General features: G+C 42.6%; 1 protein-coding gene across 3 annotated transcripts in view; it reads right to left on the bottom strand.

Annotated features, from left to right (window-relative positions):
- Positions 1-7,288: 7,288 nt before the first annotated feature.
- LOC119029205 (glypican-1-like) overlaps positions 7,289-21,163 on the bottom strand; it is a 41,898-nt gene continuing 28,023 nt past the window's right edge. The window contains exons 2-11 of one of the 3 annotated variants that reach the window (XM_037115883.1): positions 20,180-20,338; positions 18,071-18,288; positions 17,587-17,760; positions 14,422-14,587; positions 13,725-13,855; positions 12,932-13,069; positions 12,496-12,626; positions 8,772-8,947; positions 8,367-8,430; positions 8,023-8,148 (exon numbers count right to left, since the gene is read on the bottom strand). In XM_037115883.1, coding sequence (XP_036971778.1) covers positions 8,145-8,148; positions 8,367-8,430; positions 8,772-8,947; positions 12,496-12,626; positions 12,932-13,069; positions 13,725-13,855; positions 14,422-14,587; positions 17,587-17,760; positions 18,071-18,288; positions 20,180-20,338 — 1,361 coding nt within the window. In that variant the 3' untranslated portion in view covers positions 8,023-8,144. Of the gene's footprint in view, positions 8,149-8,366; positions 8,431-8,771; positions 8,948-11,439; positions 11,668-12,495; positions 12,627-12,931; positions 13,070-13,724; positions 13,856-14,421; positions 14,588-17,586; positions 17,761-18,070; positions 18,289-20,179; positions 20,339-21,163 lie in introns of those variants that run through there. The other 2 variants (XM_037115882.1, XR_005077923.1) reach the window with 2 other exon arrangements.

Genomic DNA, 21,163 nt, shown 5'->3' on the forward strand with positions numbered 1-21,163 from the left:
GAGGATGGCGGATCGTAAACCAATCACCCGTTCTTTTCCACCTGACCCACGCCGAATGCCCGATGGTCAGGCCCCCCACCCCACCCCACACCACACCACCCCACCCCACCCCACCCCACACACACGCACACAAACACACACACGGTGCGCTCGTCTGTGTGACGGGACAGCGACACCCAGCGGTCAAACCGTAGCACTGCGCCTGAACTGACGCTGATCGGGGACCTGGGCAGGTGTGGACGGCTCCTGGCTGGGTATGACAGGATGGACCGGCAGCTGTCTTCTCTCTCAGGGGTTTGTTTTTACCAGCATGGCACCGTGACGACACCTGTAACTGGTAAATACAGGCATAGATAAATACACACAAAAGGTTTTCTGACAAGTTAAAGGGTGATTCAGGGCAATTTTAAATATTTGAGTCCGCCAAAATAAAAGCACCACACATCTTTTTTATTCACTGTACTAGTTTGGGTTTTTTTCCAGTTTCCTCAGGTAAAGGCTGTGGCAATAATCAGCATTGATCTTATTTGCTTTTACTTATACTTGAGAAAAAGTAAAAGTATGCTGACATTATAAGTCACTAATATGAAAAGTACTTTAGTAAATGTATCTGCTATTAAATGTACTCAAGCATCAACAGTAATTTGTAAAAAAAAAAAAAAAAAAAAAAGATAAAAAACAATGTACTTCTACCAATAAAAAAAGGTATCAATAAATACAAAAGGTTTCAGGTTGATTCAGGACAAATTAAAACACTTTCTGCTTAGATATTTGAGTCCATCCATTAGATATTTGATTAGATATTTGAGTCCATCCAAATAATTGAATGGACCTTCAGTTTCCTGATGAAAAACATCATGGCAGCTTATCGGCAGGGTTGTAAAAAGTACCAGCTACCCTGTTATAACCTTGCTTTGGTTGAAGTGAAAGTCACTCATAGGAATAGTACTTGTGTAAAAGTATCAGTGATTGATGTTAAAGGAACGTAAGCAGCTAAAGCAATATTAATACTCACGTATTTAGTACAAATTTTCATGTTTTTAAAACCGGTATACTACTGATGGAACAGTTACCAGATCTGATATTCAGCATTTTTTTTTTTAGCAGAATCTGTGTTTCTGTTTTTTGTTCTTTTATCTGAACAAGATAAGATCCATTTATCTACCTACATGCTGCTTTGGCTCTGACGCAGCATGTTATCTGCAAATTACCTAAAGTTGTCAAATAAATGTAGTGGAGCAAATGTACTATATGTGTATCATAAATGTAGAGGGGTGAAAGCTTTAAGTTGCAAAAACATCGAATTGCTTATTTTATTTTAACTTTACACAAGTAAATGTACTTATATTCCATCACCGAGGATGGGGTGGCTGTTGCAGCCTTTTGTAACAAGTAACATTGGGTTAACTGACAGGTTACACACTGACTCAGGACAAATTCAAACTTGCTGCTTAGATATCTGAGTCCATCCGAATAAAAACACCACACTGTAAAAATGATGAATTTCCTTCATCAGGCTTGACGTTTTGTTTAGTTTCCTTTATGAAGATTGTGGCAGGTAATGTTCACACATATGTAAAAAACCTATATTATAAGTCAAAGAGTTATCAGATCTGATATTGCTACTGATTATCAAAAGTGATTTATTTTTGTCTTATAATTTAAAATGTGTCCTACTTTGGCTCTCAGTGTGCAATCTGCAAAGTATCTCGAAATTGTAATTAAGTACTTGTATAATCACTACATCGCTCATGTAATCTACTCATCACCATAGAAACTACATATGTTATTGGTAATGCTGCTCTTTGTATTTAGCATCTATGGTATATCAGTCAAATTACAAATCAAAAGACTTAATAGAAGAAAACCAGAAAAAAAGACACATTTTGATGACATTTTGGATGAAAGTTACAAGGAAGGCCTCATCTCTGCAGAAGATTCAACAGGTGTTTTATACACCTGATGCTGCAGATGGTTAATCCACTGCACACCAACAGGTGTGTTACAGCTACATCATTTGATACGTCAACACAAAGAGCGCTGCTTTACCTGAAGAAAGTACAGAGGCTCACTGACAAGGCCGACAGATACACTTAAATGGAACAGAGCTATCTTTGATGCTGCTAATTACACCTGTGCTTTCACTGGGTTCAAACTGTGTGCTGTGAAATGACGAACTAAATCACAGCTTCAGTTACCCATCTGTCTGTCAAACTTCAACCTGGCAGGACTAATCCGCCCGTGTAAATGAAAGTGGGAGTGCACCTGGCAACCAACTGTAACCTTTTAACACCCATTTCCCTGTTGTAGTCAGTCCTGTTCAGTTGAAACAAACGAGCAGTTTCCAAGGATTTGTTACACTACTGGGATTATAATCTATCAGTGCACCTAATAAATGTTCATATTTCTATAACTTTTCATACTTCTAGCAGTCAGTAAAACAATGATCATATTTTCATCGTCCCACAAGCAGAGCAGTGGGCAGTGGTGAGAGGTTTGGGGCAGGTTAGGGATGCTCCAATCTGATCTACTAAGGGCTGGTACTGACCTTGTTCAGTGGATTGGATATTGGAACAGTTTGTTTGTGGATGTCTTTATAGCACTGAATGCACACTGCCCGTTAGAGTAATTCACTCACATCTGAGCTATATTTCAACACCACAGCATCCCTCGCTTTTATGTTGTGAAGGATGTTTCCTTCGTTAGGCTTTAGCTCAAAGCTCCCAGTCTCTCTTTTTTAAACTAGTTCAGCTCATTGTCTTCTAGGAACGACCGGTCTGGATAGCGAAAGGAATGATGTAGTCAGACTCACAGACAGACAGTCTCTTTCTGGATCATGTGACATGTGACCTGAGAATCACACAACGTGACTTAGGACAACTCATGTAAATGTCATTTCTTGTTTAGATATCAATACCCAACAGACTCCCTTCGTATATATAGATGAGTGAAGAATTACCTGCTTTTGGACACACAGTGAGTCTTAGTAAGTGCTTCCTGCTCAGGAAATTACCTTCAAATTTGGTCCGACGCTCCGCAATGTTCTCATTTGTATCTCATTTCTGCCAATTGTCCTCATTATGTGTTTCAGGGTAAATACATCCCGAACCTTCTTCAGTTACCACTTTTCATGAATCCCTTCCCAAAGTTGTAATGGGTTCCCATGGAGTGAAGTATAGATTTATATATGAATTTCCCTATAGAGAAGAAAAAAGTGATTGTCATTTGGAAAAAGAGAGCTTCTGTATTTTCAGATATTGGAAATGGTATCAGGGGAGAAAAAGTCAGACCGGTGCATCCATAGTGGCAAAATTACTGAGCGATGAGTGAACAGGAAGTGCATAAAAGTTCGTTTTTTTGGCCCCAAGCAACAGCTGTAGCAACAACATTAAAGTTTTATTGACAAGCGCAGTCTGAGAGCTGAGGACTTCACTCAGTGCTGCTGAGAAGTAATGCTCAGCTGCACCCCAGCCCCTGATGGCCTTGGATCAATTCACTCTTGATGTTTCTGTCCTGTCTCTCTTCTGCCTTCCTCTCCTGCAGCTTCCTGTCTCCTTATAAAAAGACAGCTCAGAACGTCGCTGTGACATTGCATTTCCGCGGCCCAGACAGCCCATTTGCACTCTCTCAGCACGACATTTCAGTTGCTTTCACGACACTACGCTGTGTACCACTACAACAATCACCTTTATTCAGTGGCTTTTGCATCCTGTACACATTGACCAGAACCTTAAAGAGCTGTGTATATGTCTGTGTGTAGGTGAGAGGCAGACAAAGACAGAGAGAGAAGCTTCTTATCTTAAAGGCAGCAGTCGGAGGCGTTACAAATCGTTTAGAAAACACATCAGCAATGAGTCTGTTTCTTTTTAGACCCAAGAAGAGATCGATTATGGACTCGCTGGCTGCCACATGAGCGGAACAGTTACATTTCAGCTGTAGCCAGAGTTAAGTTACATCTCTTAAATGTGGGCAGCAGAGAGTTGTGGAGCCTTTTTGTTTAGAGGTAACTCCCACCTGGGGGAGTCAGAGCGCTGAGTAAACTTTGATCACGGACAGACAGCTCGGGCAGAGTGCTGAGCGTCGATAAATCATGTCTAGACGAAGCCGAGCAGGCTGCAGCTGCTGCACGTGTTCTCTCAGTGACATTCAGCTCAGAGTCTACCTTCACTTCCACATCATTCACAATTACAGGACAAGACATGTGATGTAGAAAAAGGGTAAATTCAGACAGATGTTCAGATACTGGTGCGCGGAAATGAAGTACACTGAAACATTTAAGAGTTTTCCATCAACTCAAACATAGAAACTTGCGGTGGAGTCTTTGTGCTTGCTGCTGTGTTTCATTCCATCGTACGCATCAGGGAAATAAATCATTTATCAACTCCAAATCCCCCGACCAGTGCAATCCCCACCGTACAACACGTGGCCATGTTATTCTCTTCCTGTCAGTGTCTGTTACAAAGAGATATATGTTTATTTATAGCTGTGGTGTAGCTGGGAATGTTCTTCTAGACAAAAAAAAGACAGAGACAGCCAGTGAGACACGGCTGAATCTGGTGGCCTCAGAGCATCAGGCACAGACAGTCTGGGGCTAATGGATGGACTCCTGGACACACGTTTGAAAAGTTGTATCAGATGACTTCATGCTGAGACGGAACAAAGAGGCTTTAAAAGGGTACCCTGCTGATTTAATATGAAACCCCCTAAAGTTCAGGGACTCGTATGAGGCTTTTAAACAATTTGTCATTGTTATCTGTTGTTATCTGTGTGTGTACGTGTGTGTGTGTGTGTGCATGTCTGTCTGTCCTGGGAGAGGGATCCCCCGCTGTGGCTCTTCCTGTAGTTTTCTTCCATCTTTTCCCTGAATGTAACAAGTTTCTGGGAGGAGTTGTTCCGCAGGACAGAGTCTCTCATACACTGTATAGACTGCAAAGCCCACAGAGGCATGTGTGATTTCATGATTTTGGGCTATGCAAATAAAACTGACTTGACTTGAAATAACACTAAGAATCTATAGCCACGTTACTGATGAGTCCAGCATACCAAATGATGCCAAGCCAATATGATATTTACCTTGGTCACAATTTTAAGAGCAAATGTGTGAATGTATGAAACCCAGAGGACAATTCAGGCTGATTAAAATGACAATTGTTAGTTAATATGTACGTTGTCACAAATTAAAGTATTGGAAAAATTGCAATGTTGACATGATGATGGCACTACAACCCGAATCCAAAAAAGCTGTGACGCTCTGTAAAACATAAATGAAACAGAATGCGAGAGTTTCCTAATCCTTTTTGACGGGTGCTTGGTTGAGATCAGTTAAAAGACAATGGTTAATGTTTAACCTTATCAACCTGATTGTTTTTTGTAAGTAAGTGCTTATTACCTCTGGGAGTATCCTAAAAAGCCTCAGTCACTGATAAGCAAGGAGCTGGCACACATAAAATAGATGTCCCCCCCCCATCAGGTGTGAAAAACGCTGTTGTATAAGAAGATTACTACATGAGCTTAGAAACACTTTGTGAAGCCATTTTTTGGTAAACACTGTTTGTTTGCAGATGATTTCATCCTGTGTGTATGTACATCACACAGCATCCCAACTCTTGGAATCAGGATTGTAGATGAAAGTGATTCACATCTCATGTCAATCCGGTACTTGTTGTTACATTTCACTGAAAACCAAAAGAGTCAAGCACATGATGGTGCAACAGGAGAAGTCAGGGCAGCACCAAAGTCATCGGGATACCTCATGCATGAAAGTTGAAGCCAAATTCCCCGTCAATCCACCGTGAAGTTGTTGAGCTATGTCAGTTTGGACCACTGACACTGTCATCCCTATAGCCATGACTCTAGTGTAGCTACACATGTTAATAATGAGGCACACACACACTTGCCTGCACACTGTACCATCTGACAGACTTTCTGACAAAGTGTCTTTACCCTTAAAAAAAAAGAATCAAGGAAACTTACCACTCCAAAATTGCCAAGTAATGTAGATCAATAATTTTGAATTGTTGAGAACATTTTTGCTCGTAAAACTTGAATATTCTACTTTAATTGGTAATTCTGAGTTAATCCGTTACCTGATCTTTTAAAAAATAAAGTCAACTTTTAAAATTGACATGGTTTGAATCAAGTTCCACTAACAAAAGGTCCTAAAAGTCCCATAATGCAACCCATCAGCATCATTCACCCATCACTCACATCTTTCAAACTCAATGAACTCAACTAACTTTTTAGCCTCTGAGCCTAAATCTCATGAGTTCCCTGACATCATCAGGCTTGTTTTTTCAAAACTCGAGAAAACTCATCATACATTTTTTTTTTTCCCCCGCAGGCTTATTAGTGCTCCTCATGATGAGGAAATCGATGTGTAGAAATCAGTGGCATCAGTGGGAAACATGTGGCATCACAGTAATGGCTGCTAATCACTAATAATCAAATCAAAATGTACATGGATAAATCCACTGCTACAGTCAAACAGAGTTTAATGGATGAAATGTGTGAGTAAATACACTGATGACCTGTTCCTGTGTGTCAGTGTGGGTACAGTATGTGCAAGAGATTTGTGTGACTCAGGAGTCCCATATGTACCAGTATAGTCGTGTAGACTGAAAGAGAGGCATGCCATGTTAACGATACATCGCCAGGCAAATATGTGTATTCAATATTCTGCAGATATCCTGTACTGTATGTACACAGGAGCGGAACCGAAAACCCTTGTTGTCTTTTGACACTACGCAGTGATAAAACCTGGTGAAAGGTCATTGCTAATGTTCAGCGCACTCGTCGGCTTTCAAAAAACATGTTTAAAAATAAAGTGTACGGTGTGATAAGTGCTTTGGTTTGACCTACTGTATATCAGCCGCCGTGTTGCTTCTAAGACTTCATTTCAGGTACTTAACGCAGGTGTGCGTTCAACAAGGAGTCCTCTTTCGCTCCACTCGACACGAGACGTTTTCTGTGGAGCTTTTTGTGGTAGTTGCGATGACACGGGTCAGCAGAGATTAAAGAAAACTGCTCGTCTGTGCTTTGTTTGAGGAGGCTGCTTATTTCTTTACGAAGGTGATGAGTTGTTACGAAGTGACCGTTCCCTTTCTTTCTTTTGAAACGGCTAGGTACATGTGAGGCAAAGTCTCGCAATCACAACATCTCTCCGTTTCAGGAGTGTGATAATTCATCCACGGTATTTCAAACAAATCCTACTGAATGTATCTGTTTATGCCAACACACACACCGAAACATCTGGACGACTACATCACAGATTATGGGGGGGGGGGCGCGCCCCCACTCAGGACCAGTATTATACTGTACATTCATGGCTCAGTATGGCGCCAGTCTTTTAGCTAATGTACACACACATTTACAACGTACACAATGTTTGTTAAGGTAGACAACCTCCACTCAAGTTAGAAAATGAAATGAAATTTTAAAAAAAAGCCTTGTTGAACGCACCACATATCGGGGGCACTAAACATTTTATAAGTGAGTTCTGCCGCCTGCTGACTAGAAACTGGAGCTGAATGGACTTGATAGGGTGTCAATACATCATCATCAATAACCCCAACATTATCTTCATCATCATCATCATCATCATCATCATCGGTCATTACTTTCTCCGTTGGTTTTTTTTCGTCCTCCTCGTCTGTGTTCGCCCAAACATCCTCTTCAGAAGAATCCATTGAAACCAGCTCAACAAATCACCACGTCAAACGAATCCCACCCAAACTACGACAGAATAAAACCGAGCAAAACAAAATAGAGAGCATTGTCACTGTCAACCTTTGCTCCTCTTGGTCAAAGAAAAATAATGTCAATTCATTCCCTCCAGATGTCTTTTTCATTTTTTTTTTTTGGCAAAGTTAACTTCCGATCTCCTACCCCTCCCCCCCACCTCCAAACAACCCCCCTGGTTCCATCCTGCTCTAGGCTTCTGAGTCCGATTAGAGGCCGCAGCGGTCCATCATCGCTGAAGCAGCAGGATGGCCAGTGGGAGCAGGAGTAGGAGGCTACAGAGGCGGGTCTGAGACGGGGCCGCGCCTCTGACTCGGTTGTTGTCCGGCGAGTAGGCGTACAGTCCCGGTCTGCTCCGAGAACACTGACCGCCCAGACACATGCCGCTTCCTGAGCCGCTGATGTCATCACCTGAGAAGGGAAACGACACGGATGGAACAAAACGTTTTAACGGCAGATTGTTTATGAGTTTATCTTTACATACAGCATCAGAGGGAGAATTGCTTTTCTTTCTATCATTAACGATGTCCCAACGTTAAATAACTACAAATGCAATGGTATAGATGCATGTGTATCTTTCCCCAGGGACTTGGAATATTATTGTACCCACCAAAAAGTCCCAGCTTCACCTGTGTTTTCCAGAAATACGGGAACTTTTGAGGGCGGGGCTTGTTGGATTTCTGGTACTTGCACCTTTTTATTCAAAGCACCAATTTTAAAATGTGCAACCACAAACTTTTGTTCATTGTGCTGCAACACATCAAAGTGAAGGTACAGAAGAAAGCATTTGACAGATGGGCTGAAGACTGTCGCTGTTGTGTGGTCACACATACAAATGCTGTACATCAAAGGATCTGTGGAAGGCTGAAGAACGCTTTTAGTCCCTGTGACTAAAGGTGTCCCGCATTTGGTTACGTATGAGAAACATAACAAAATGCACAATGAGTGTCATGTATAAAATTGAAAAAAAATAAAATAAAATAATTCGATATAATAATATATTTGACTGTATACAATATTAAAAAAGGACCCACTTGCGTCCTGAAAGTCCACGTCGTTGCCCTCCAGTGCATTTTTCAGCCTGTTGCTCATGATTTTGAGTTGCATTATCTGCTGCCGGATGATCATGTCCGGCTTCGTGATGTCAAGCTCCACTTCTGGGTTGTTGATCTGATTGGCCAAGCCGTCACCCATCACCTCCGGAAGATATCTGATTTGAGGGGAGAAGGGTTTGGGCAATTAGGGTAGTTCTGTTTTTTTTTTTTTTTTTTTTTTTAAACACATCATTTAAGTATACAAGAGAACATCTGGTAAATTTTTTTGAGGGACATCTCAGTGGGAGTATTTAGTGGAAAACACATGCACACACCCACTCAGTAAATCTGCACAGCTGTGCCCAATCTTGTGAATTAGATGTGGCACTTTGTGCTGACAGCGCCTGGTCACCAGATAGACTGAAGAGCAGAAACACAACACACATGCTTGTACGTCATATTTGCAGGACATGTGTCACTTTGCACCCTGACATTTATTTTATTTTATTTTTCTTTATTCTATTCGTGTTGACAATCCTTAAAGAGCTCCCTGTTTTATTCTTAGTAGTGTCTATTCTACCCTTCAGTAATCTTGTTCTATTTTCCTATTATTCCGTTCATTGATATTCTCCACAATGCAGCTCAGATAGATGCTTCACTGTCGTGTTGTTTAGTGTTGGTCTACTTCAACATGCTGACTCCTAATTCACAGCTTTTAGAAAGGGTTCTCTATGCAGCCCCACAACAGATATTATGTTTTTTATTCCATGCATTCGTCTTCTGACGCCCACAACTCAACTCAACAACCATCAGTTCACATCTGCTCTTGTCCATTGTCAAGATGCAGCTTCATTGATCATATAAAGATGATTTTTTCCCCCAACCTTATCCTAACTCTAACCCTAACCTCAGTCTGCTTCAAACTTTAACCCTAAAACCAGGTTTTTTTTTCAATTCATGGTCTCTGGTTTCACTGAAAGCCATACTCTTTCCTCCTGATCATAAGAAACATTAAGAAAGAGACGGGGAACAAAATCCATAGTGGGACTGTAATGGTGTGAGATTCTCATGGTTAAATAACCTCCTCAGAAAATATCACAGCTTCATCGATATTACAGTTGTAACTATGATTATCAGTTAACTTGATCCTTAAAGAGATGAAAACAGACGGGTTTGTTGTTTCATGTTGAAAACATGCTTTACTTCAATTCACGACACTAATCCTGCAGAATTGAACACCGCAGACAAGTAAACGTAGATGGTGTGAGAACTGTGAATTTTCATACCATGGTAACCCTTGGAACCTGTTTTTCACTGAAACATTAGTCTTGATCTGTCTGAGTGGATCTCTGTCTTCCAAAGTTACTGTCTGAGAAAAAGACCTCTTTATGTCAGTGGGAAAAATGATTCAAGCAATCAGTCTCGCTCTGGGGCCAGACGGCGGCGCGGGCTGTATTGAAGTCAGTGGGAGAAGCATGCAGAAACACACACTGAAACCCAACCTATCTACACGTATGTCGCTCTGACTTCTGATGAAGAAATGCCTCCAGAAAATGAAAGAATACACTTCAGAGAGTAGGTTATGAACTGATCTATCATCCACAGATGTTTGGCAGGGCTGATAAAACTGTGATTGGGCGAGGCAGGTCCGACTGAATTCTGCAGCGATAGCATGGTAAACAGCAGCGCAAACAGGAGACGTCCTACACAGAATTGAGGAAAGGAATAACGTGTCATTCAAGAAATCGGTGGTCAGCCTACTCTCTGTGTGCTGACTTGAATATGTTAGCTTTCAAGTGTGTTTCTGCACACATCTCCCGCTGACTCCAATACAGCTGTCACTGCAGTCTGCCACCAAAGTGTGGCTCAGTGACGTACTGACCCTTCCTTCTGCTTTTAGGTTCCCTGGTTCATATGAGCATATGAATGTGAACCTAACCTTTTACTCCCAGATGTCGCTTTAAAGAAATCAGAAGCGGAGAAGTGAAAATGCCCTCAGTTCCAAATTCTTTAATCTAAAGTTCAGAACTTTAAAAGTACACACACACACACAAACACACGCCATGTACGTGTGGCGAGTGAATAATCCTATTTAAACTCTGTGTATTCCACCTTCCTGTCTGGGGATTTATTAGAATTTTTTTGTGTGACATTTATTGAGCTCTCCTGAAACCCACATGGTGTCGCTGTGGAATTTAAAACACTTCATCACGGTTATAATTCACCCTCTGCCATGCCGACGCACACACACATTTCATATTTCCTTAATCTGTCACACGCAGTCAGTGACTCATCTATATTTCATGGCCTTTCTCACCTTTTCTCTCTCTCTCACACACACATATCCTCACACACACACATAGACGCACACACACACACACACACACACACACACACACACACACACACACACACACACACCTATACTTCACGCCTTTTGACTGTCATGTATGACAGAGGGTTCTGCTCAGCATAAATCTCATCAGTTGGCTGTAATCCAACCCCTCAAAACGGTGTGTGTTTGTGTGTGTGTAGTGGGGGTAAGACACATATAAAATCCGTTTGGACATGGATTAAGGGGGGCTTAAAAGTGTGTAGGGTGCTGTAAGCGTGTGGCCGTAAACGCTGGCTGTGAATCTCCGCAGGTAGAAAGGTCAGTTCAGAGCACCTCGGAGAAAAACGGCTGTTCTCAGTTGGTCGGAGATGAACTAGCTTGTTGCCTCGCTTGCCGTGACACAAATGAAGCGAGTGGCCTTCGCGGGATGAGCGCTGGCCTCTATCACAGCTGCTTCATCACAACCTGGCTGTCTCCTCTCTTGACTTTATTCTCCTCCGCTCAGAGGCTTAAAGTGCTACGGAACACGAGTCTCCGTTTGTGATGCATCTCGTTTCCATGCTGTGCGGATAAAAAAAAGCGCGCTGAGCAGATTTCCCAGACCTTGAATGTGCTATGTCCAACATTTGACAATCAAGTTTTCTTTTGGAGGACAGCGGAGTGGTCGGTTTAAGAGCTTGGCTGCAAGAACATCAATAACAACATTTTTTTCAACTGAAATGAGTAAAAACTGAAGACTGGATTCACACTCAGTGCATTAAAGATCCAGACTGTCAAAGTTCTCCTGAAATGGACACAAAATGTAAATTAGATGATATTTAAAAAAAAAAAAAAATCATCAGACTGCAAAATACTCCTGAGCAGGGCACATGAGGGGGATCTCAGCTGATTGACAGCTAATCCTCCTTTGGTGCAAACTCAAGAGATATTCAAATGTGAGATAAAAGGATGTCTCATCAAACCATTTTCAGACTATGGCTGCAACCATTAGTGGATTAACTGATCAATTAGTTGGTACAAAATTAGTTGCTAGCCATGTTGACATACTAGCTATTGTTTTAGTCATTTTTCAAGCAAAACATGTCAACTATTTGCCCGTTCAGGCTTGTTGAACGTAAAGATTTCTGCTTTCCCTTGTCATTTGTGAGATTAAATGGGATGGGACTATTGACATTGACTTTGGGAACTGGGAAAATATGATAGCATGTATCACAATTTACAGACTCGAATGAATCGAATAATAGTGAAAATACTCGTCGCAGCCTGATAGACACAGTCTAGATTTGAAGGGAAGCTTGAACAAGCCTGATGGGTTTGGCTGGTTCTTGAAGTCGCATTTAAACTTTAAACAACTCTGTGATTGGTTCAGTGAGCAGGTTTCTCCCTCACCTGGCTTTGGTGATGCCGTTCCAGCATTTATCCTGACCGGTGCCTACCGGAGCCACTTTGCCGCAAAGCGCCACAGGGAGCTGGATCCAGTACTGCCGCATCTCCTTCAGCTTGCTGGACAGATCTGACACCTGAAGACAGACACAGGTAGTTTGGGCGTACAGTCCAAACCAACATTTACAACCAACAAACCTGAAGTACCTTATCATAATTCATCCAGGGGAAGACATAGACAAGCGCATTAAAGTATAACGTATGTCAAGATCTATGAAACACTACAATAATAATACATTTTTGTGCACACATACACAAAAAAATAAATGCTACAGTTTATTCTGTTATCACTCCTTCACTCGAATTTCACTCTCCACATCTCCACCTTAAACACCAAAGTTAGACACATGCGAACATATAGTTTATATGTACAGGCACACACCTGCATCTCCAGTCTGAATCCAGCGGTAGGAGAAGGCTTGTACTCCGATGCCGTCAGGGAGCCGCTCTTCTTCCTCTGCTCGTGAACGGTGGGACTTCCTGTTCCTGGTTCACCTGGAGTTCCACACGTCTGGTACACCTGAACACAGACACACATTTAGTCCAAACTTTGAAGTTTAACACGTAGAGTCACGCAGCTGTAGAATTCACTGGTTAGTCCTGATTTTCAACATTTGTGAGAACTAAAAAGATCCACTAGATGTCACCAGAGAGACAAGTGACATTTGAGCTCCAGGTTATCTTAGCATTGATATTGCTTCCAGTTTGAAGTACTGAAGGGGCCAATATACATAGACATGTTAGATCTTTATTGAATACATGTGTTCAAGTTAATCTCTAAACAGAAATCAAAAAACCTTGTCTGAGAATAGAACAGCTTGACTCTGACAACAAGACTATTTATAGCTGCACTCATCCACTAAGTAGATATGAATACATACATCAGCACAGACATTATTGGAGTCTAGCTGCCTGGTATTCGAACAATACATATATAAAACCAATAAAGCATAGTGGTGGGAAGTTGAGTGTTGTAATATTGGAAGGGTAATAAATCTCTGCATGGTTTTCATTTTAATGATGAAATTCAACTGACAATCTAATAAAGAGTTCAGGAGTCAATTCTTAGACTGCAAGACTGCAGCACAAGCTGGCATCTGACCGGCATTTTTTTTTTTTTTTTAAATGCTCCATCGGACATTTAGTTAGTAATGACACAAAGTGAGGCATCTTACTCTTGCTGTGAACGTGTCCATGTTCTCCTGCAGGAACTGAACGGCCTCGTAGATTCGAGCTGGGATGGAGGAGAGGACCACGTCCAGGCTGGGCTCCGTGCTGAAACTAGAGGCCACCTGGATCATCGTGTCTGGATGGAGCAGCGTCCAACATGGATGAAAATAAAGACACTTTTTTTTTTTTTTTTTACTTAATTTGCTCTCAAGTCACTAAATCATAGTTTACCAGTATGTAAACTGTGTATTCTATGGTCACACAAAGATCTCAGTCACTAATTAGAACGTGATGTCTAAGTTTAAATCATCATGAGTGATACTGATAATCTCTACCAGTGGTATTCAAATGTTTAGTGTTGTTAAAGGTGTTTACAGGCTATGAAGTTCATTTAATTCAGCCAGCACACTGATATATTCTCTGGTACACAATAACAAAACACTTTATTTGTTGCTGGACCTAAACACACTATTCAGGTCCACAATATATACAAATGTTAACAGTACAGCTGTTGGTTAATACAAAATTGCATGCAAATTCTGTAGGATTTTGTAGGAACAAAACTGTGCAGGTGGGTCTTTTGTGAGGCCCAAAATGTGTTCCATTGATCACATGATGATTCACACTCCTCTGCTAATCAGAACATCTGAGTTTGCTCCAGCTTAACCTCAACACTGTCCTACTTTACAGCCTGCATCTCACCTATGAGGTTCTTCCACTCGGGGTCCAGGTCAGCTTGGTTGGCCAGGCAGCCCTTCATGACGTTGGAGCAGTAGTTGGAGCAGGGCTTGACGGAGGCCAGGCCGCGACAGTGGGGGCAGTACACCAGCTTCATTAGGGCCTTCCTGCACTCTGGACTCAGAGACACCTGAGGAGGTTTGACAAGACAGCGTCACCATCCTCACTCAGGGTGAGGGTGAGGGTTATATCAAGAGACACTTACTACTCATGACAGGCCCCATGTCACTGTTGGGGTTTCTCGGTTCTTATCTGCTGTGTGAAGTTGCTGTTTAGCTGTCTTTTCTTTCAAAAGGGAACTTACTCATTAAAGGTCATGCACGAGAGTGCAAACAGCACAAGTAAAAGCTTTCACCAGTAGAGGGCAGCATTGTCACGTTTTAGGGGCCAAAGCCAGTCCGCAGGACAACAATGATGGCCCTCCTTATCTGTCTTTATACAGTACATGGTTTCTGTTCCACTGTCAGCTCCTTATTATGGACTCATGTCATGAAAGGTGTCCAGTTCCACAGCCAAGTTATTTTACCAGCACTCTGCACAGACGCGACGGAGGGACACATAAAACCAGAAGCCGAAATGAGGGCATGTAGTTAAGAGATGACACCAGAGAGTTTGAGAGACTCAGACCACGGTGAGTTTTCCTTCTGGCCTCCTTACATTCATTTCTGCGCAGGATGAAAATGTGGCCCACACGCTCCTGAAAGTTGCATGAGATCTATAATCCATCACTGTCAACACCAAGTCTGCATTCATTTGTGTCAGTGTTACATTATCGCCCGTGTGGTAATGCGGTTTAAGTGCTGACGGATTTCAGTCTGCGCTCATAATGCAGCTCTGACTGAACATCACAGCAGACGCGAGTTGCACCGGATCGATCGCTGTACTCAGGTTAGCTTCAAGAATGTGCTCCGGCTATTAAATTCGTTGGACATGAATAGAAACTAATGGGTGCCTGGAACTGCTTTCAATTGAAAAAAAAAAAAAACAGCAGAAAATTTTGCAAAAATTATGTAAAGCACTAAATATGTGAGTTCTGGAAAATAGGTTAAAACATGAGAAGTCACCGCTGTGGTCCTTTTAAAGTGCAGATTTAGGATGAGGCTAACCCAGTAAATCTAGCGTACTTACATAAGCCCTATTAGCGCGGGACTAGTAATACCAGGGGCCCTCGTGGGATTTAGAAGTGACCCCCATACATCAGTGTATGCGTGCGGCGCGTTGGCACGCAATAAATGAGGTCTGGAGTTTACTTGAATTGACTGACATAATCTCCTGGATATGATGGCGAGAGGCTCGGCGTGACATCAGTGTTTCAGAAAGTGTTTACAGAGCTTCTGTTCTTCAGCATCCACATTAATAATGCAGTCTGGAGTAGTTCTGCCCACTTTCTGTATGTGTCACCAGCATGAGCACACACACACACACACACACACACACACACACACACACACACACACACACAGCTCGTTTAGGTTAAGTTACAGATGCTTGTGGCTGCACTGGAAACATGACAACCTTTCCTCACTTACAACATTCTGCGTCATCTCGTTTAAAAGTCCGGAGAGTCGATCTCACAGCACAGTGGTCGACTTTCTGTTCCGACATGAGCTGTAATCATATTTCATACTACTTTGATAACCAGCAGTGGGAAGTGCTTTAATTTAGTGTTTTTAGATTTTTTAACAACCTTCACTTTCACTCTACGTTTTAACACAAACACTGTTCTTTCTACTACTTTCACAACAGGTTTGTTTATTTTTGGTTTTGATGCATTTGAGGTGAATTATCGATTATTTTTATTTTTGCATGATTGCGTTGTGCCTTCCCAACATCACTAGACTGATTCCACGCTATCAAGTGCGTCTCATGCACCGAAGACTTGGCGAGAGGGAAACAAACCAAGAGGGACACTCAAATGGAGAGAAAAGTGTTAATGTCTCGTATCCACACACACCCTGCAGCAGGATTTTCTTATTTTCATACTTAGTTGCTGAGCACGGGACACTTTACCAGCCCAAAATGTCGCTATTTGACATCTTGGGAATGAGACTCAACAGCCAGCCTGGTGATTTTACAGTTCTGATAAATCCTACTTTTAATTACTGTAATATGATGTGAGGTTCAGTTAGCTTTGCACAGAAGAGGCCAGCAGAGATGTCCCTCAGAGATACGTTTTACATTTATACGACAGCTATAGGTTGAATCAGAATTTATACAGGTATCTGTATTTCTCTGTGACCAAAGAAAATGTGGACTTTTGCCTCCTCTGCTGACAACAGAAATCAGACTAGACAAAAATAAAAAAATACAACTCAATATCAGTGATATGGTGAGTTGCAGGAGACTAATATTTTCCCACGACCTCTGTGTTTGGTGAAATATAGTCGTTAACATGCGGTGGAATCTTTAGTTCACAAATTACATACATGGCAGATTCACAAGTGAAAAATACCACAGCCGTCCTACTGCAAATATTACAAAGTCTTACTGCAGGCCCCCAGGTAATATCAGTCCTGTGAGAATAGTGCATTATGGGGCATAACTGAAGAAATGAGGGTGTAGTTTCATCCTTTGCAATCACACGGTGACATCAGACATCTGAGTGCTGGGTGAAAAAAAAAAAAAAACTGCACCAAGAGCTAAAAAGAAAAGCATCATGACACCCGAAATCTGACAGCAGCGGTGTCATCCCCGCGAACGAGAGCTTTGTTCTGACGGCAGAGTGTGACGCTTCATTTTTGATGATCTTTGTGTTTTTCATTTTCAGGGTGGGGACATTTACTCTGACAGTTAGGGTGTGACAACCATGCATCCATCATATCTGCTTTCCTTGGATTCAGCCCAGCCCAACACACGCATACACGCAGGCACACACACACACACACACACACACACACACACACGTACACACACACACACACACACACACTCACACACACACACACACACACACGCACACACGCACACACGCACACATGCACACATCTGTTTTTCTGACTGAGGAGACACAAACACTGAGTTTCTCTCACACTAGCTCGTCCTGTCGCTCTCTGTCAGCCTCACTGTGTCTTTCTATACGTCTCATGCATACACATGCATACACACCCACACACACACACAAACTCTCACCTGGGAGACCTTCCTGACCACCTCTCCGCTCATTATCAGGCCCTGGACAAATGACCTGGCCGTGACAAAAGACCGGATCACCTTGGCCTTCATGTCCCGAGGGACGTCTCCAAATGGCCGCAGCGTCTCCTGTTGCTTAGCAACACATTCGAGGTAATCCTCTGACAGGGTGACCTGCAAGACAGAGGTGACAGAGGGAAATGTAGCAGGGGTCTGTTGTTTTTCAATATTTTATTTGCCTTTATCAGATGACATGTAGTGTAGAGCTAACAGTAAATGCTGTGACAGGATGAGGATGGGCTCTTGTTGTGGATTTAAACATAATGGAAAATTATGAAATTATGAAAATGCGCCAGAATAGAAAGAGATGCCACTACAGCTTCACTATCAGACTTGTATTCATTCATAACGTTGCTCTTTTAATCATTCTGTGCACCAGACTGTGATTCAAAAAGTGTCCTCTTGAGCTCGTGTCTTCACTCACGTCTGTGGGGACGGAGGTTTTGAAGGTGCGCTCCAGGAGGCGGGACCAGAACTCAGACAGGGTCTCGTCCAGGTTGACAGCAGAGCCCCGGTAGTACTGTCGCAGGTCGTTGTAGAGATCCCCGTAGAGACGAGTGTTCTGGGAGTACAGAGGGCCGAGAGGAGACAGCGCCTCCTGGAGGGAGCGCTCAGAGCGACCGTGCAGCTCAGTGAAATAAGCTGGAGGTGGAGAAAAAGGGAGAGACAGAAGATGAGTTGACAAGTGGAGAAGGAAGAGGAGAAGGAGTCATACAACCCACATGGACATTTCTAAAACGTGCCACATTATGACTTGACTTCCATGTGGGGAGGTGGAGGATATGGTGGAGGCAGCACAGGTGGTTGGCTGCCGAGTGAGTGACCAGCATCCAAGATTGGATTTCAACATTTGTAAGCATGAAAAAACTCACAATTTGAAGGTCCAGAAAATAGGACTTAGGGGGATTTAGAGACAGGAATGGAAGACTGTATAATTAAAATTGTGTTTTCATCAGTGTATAATGACTTGGAACTAAGAATTGCTGTGTTTTTGTTAGAATGAGACTTTAATATCTACAAATCAGCAGGTTCTCTTCCACCGAGTACATCATGTTGCACCGCCATGTTTCTACGGTAGCCAAGAATGGACAAACACTGGCTCTGAAAAAGGCATGTCCCTGTGGCGGAGGGGGAAGCGAGGGGTGTTCAGTTGGTTGCAATCTGCAAAACACTAGATGCCACTAAATCCTATCTTTACGCAATGTTTAACCATGTAGATAAATATCCAATAAACAGCAAGTAAAATATTTTTGATGAATAAAAGTTTAGATTGCTCCTCAGCAAAATGTCGATCTAACCTCACACTGAAAAGTACATGTATTTGTTGTCAAGATGAATACAAAATTAACAATTTATCTAACATTACTTTTATGACTCTCAGTTTATCAGAGTTTGTTTTTTTTCCCCGTCAAGACAATCATTTACTCTCATTACAGTCTAGCTGAGTCTAGCACATATAATTTACATGTACTTTTCCATTTTTTAAAGGTTTCTTTTGAAATGTTCTCTACAGCCAGATGGTTACAAAGTGACAGAGAGGTCAAACACAAAGAGTAAGGCAGCGAGCTATCTGTCTCTGCAGTATGCTGGTCCGGGCTTTTCCCTTGCGCTTCAAAGGCAGTGCACCAGTGCCAGGCTGCTCTAACCACAACCAGATGGGCGGCCACATTACAGCTACTGAGGTGGCCTGCTGCCTCCAGACTAATAATACTGTCCTCCTCCTCCTCCTCCTCCTCCCTCCTCTTCCTCCTGCTCTCTGTCTTTCTTCATTCTCTTTTATTTTATTTTATTTTTTTTATTTTGACTCACTTTTTCTGCTCACTATAAATGACACATTTCTCACTCGCTGTATCTTTTTCTGTCTCCCTTTTGTTAGCAATGGCACGTCTCACTTTCTTTTCCTCCTCCCTCCCTCCATCCCTCTCTTCCTCTGATGTGCAGTGATCTGCAGACTCGGCTCCTCAGTGGGTCAACTGCTCATTAGCTGAACCAGCCACTGCCCCCGGGGGACACCCCTCTGTGTGTGTGTGTGTGTGTGTGTGTGTGTGTGTGTGTGTGTGTATATACGTGAGTGTGTGGGTGTGTGCATGCCCCTTTGAGATTAGGGGATCGGCTTATCACGTTTCATTGTGTCTGGCTGACTCCGCTCTCATTATAACACCCAGTCAGGGGTCCCCTTGACGCACAGGACACAAACAACAAATCCTGCCTCTCTCTCGCTCTCGCTCTCTCTCTGTCTCTCTCTCTCTCCCTCTCTCACACACACACACACACACTACTGAAGGTGCAGTACTGAGCATTGAGCACAGTCAGAGTTTGGTCTAAACACAAATTCATAAATGCACAATACAATACAAATGTCACACTCCTCTGAGCCCGCTGCCGAAGCTTTGGTATCGAGCCAGTAATGAGAGTCTATCCTGCGCGCACACACACATCCACACACACACACACACACACACACACACACACACACACACACACACACACACACACACACACACACACACACACACACACACACACGACTTACTGTCAAAGCTCCTGTAGAGACCGTTGAAGACTGCCTGCAGCGACCTGCCGGCTTCTCTGATCAGTCCCTCTGTCTCTCGGGTGCTCAGCCCGGCCAGGTTCTCCTCCATGGTGCTCGTACAACAGGTCGGACCCTGAGGACACGTCCTCAGATGTTCACCTGGCAGAGCGGGGAAGACACAGAGCTAATCACTTTCATTGTTTAATTCAATTATCTACTTAATTTAATCACTGAATTTGTCAGCCCTTTGACATGTTCATTTGCCAGGAAACCAAACTAGTCTCAATATTGTACTTCAACAAGTGAAAGTTAAAGACCAAGAAACTGTAAATGAATGTTGTCAAATATAGCGACTTTTTAATGAACAGCAGCTCTGATGGTCTGAAACAGTTCCAAGACTCATTTGCACAGTTGATGCTCCGGCACAAGCTGTGACTTCTCACTCTCTTTTTCTCTTTGAAAGCGAGTTGAAACACACAAATCAGGGTTTTCCACAAGTGTATGTCAAGACCAGTGGTTGTCTGTGAATACATAGAAGTCATGTTTTAACTGCAACCTACTGATTAATGTGGAGGGGGTCTGCCACAGAGTTAGCGACAACTTCAGCCCAGGATCATTTAAAGTGGACTAGATAAGAATGGGTTAGATTCAGGACAGGGATTATGTGTTTCACAGCGAACAGTATTTCATGCTTTGATAGGCTATAACTACTCAAAACTCTGGTTTAGTCCAGGACAGTTAGGATAGGATTCAGGATTCGGGACAACTGCTTGTTATTCAGGAAAGTCCTGGAATTTTCAGGACATCTGGTCACCCTCAAGAGGACCTGAGAGCTGGACCAGCTCTTCTCTTTTGAGTGACAAACCCGCCCTCTGAAACCCCCTCCGCCCCACTTCACCAGGCACAACAACTTTCCTTTAAAGGCCTGATCTAAAGAGAACTAGTTTTTTTTAAAGGTGTGGTGTTGAATGTTTACCTCCGTCA

This window comes from Acanthopagrus latus, chromosome 11 (genome assembly GCF_904848185.1).
Source record: "Acanthopagrus latus isolate v.2019 chromosome 11, fAcaLat1.1, whole genome shotgun sequence".
NCBI classification, from domain to species: Eukaryota; Metazoa; Chordata; class Actinopteri; order Spariformes; family Sparidae; genus Acanthopagrus; species Acanthopagrus latus.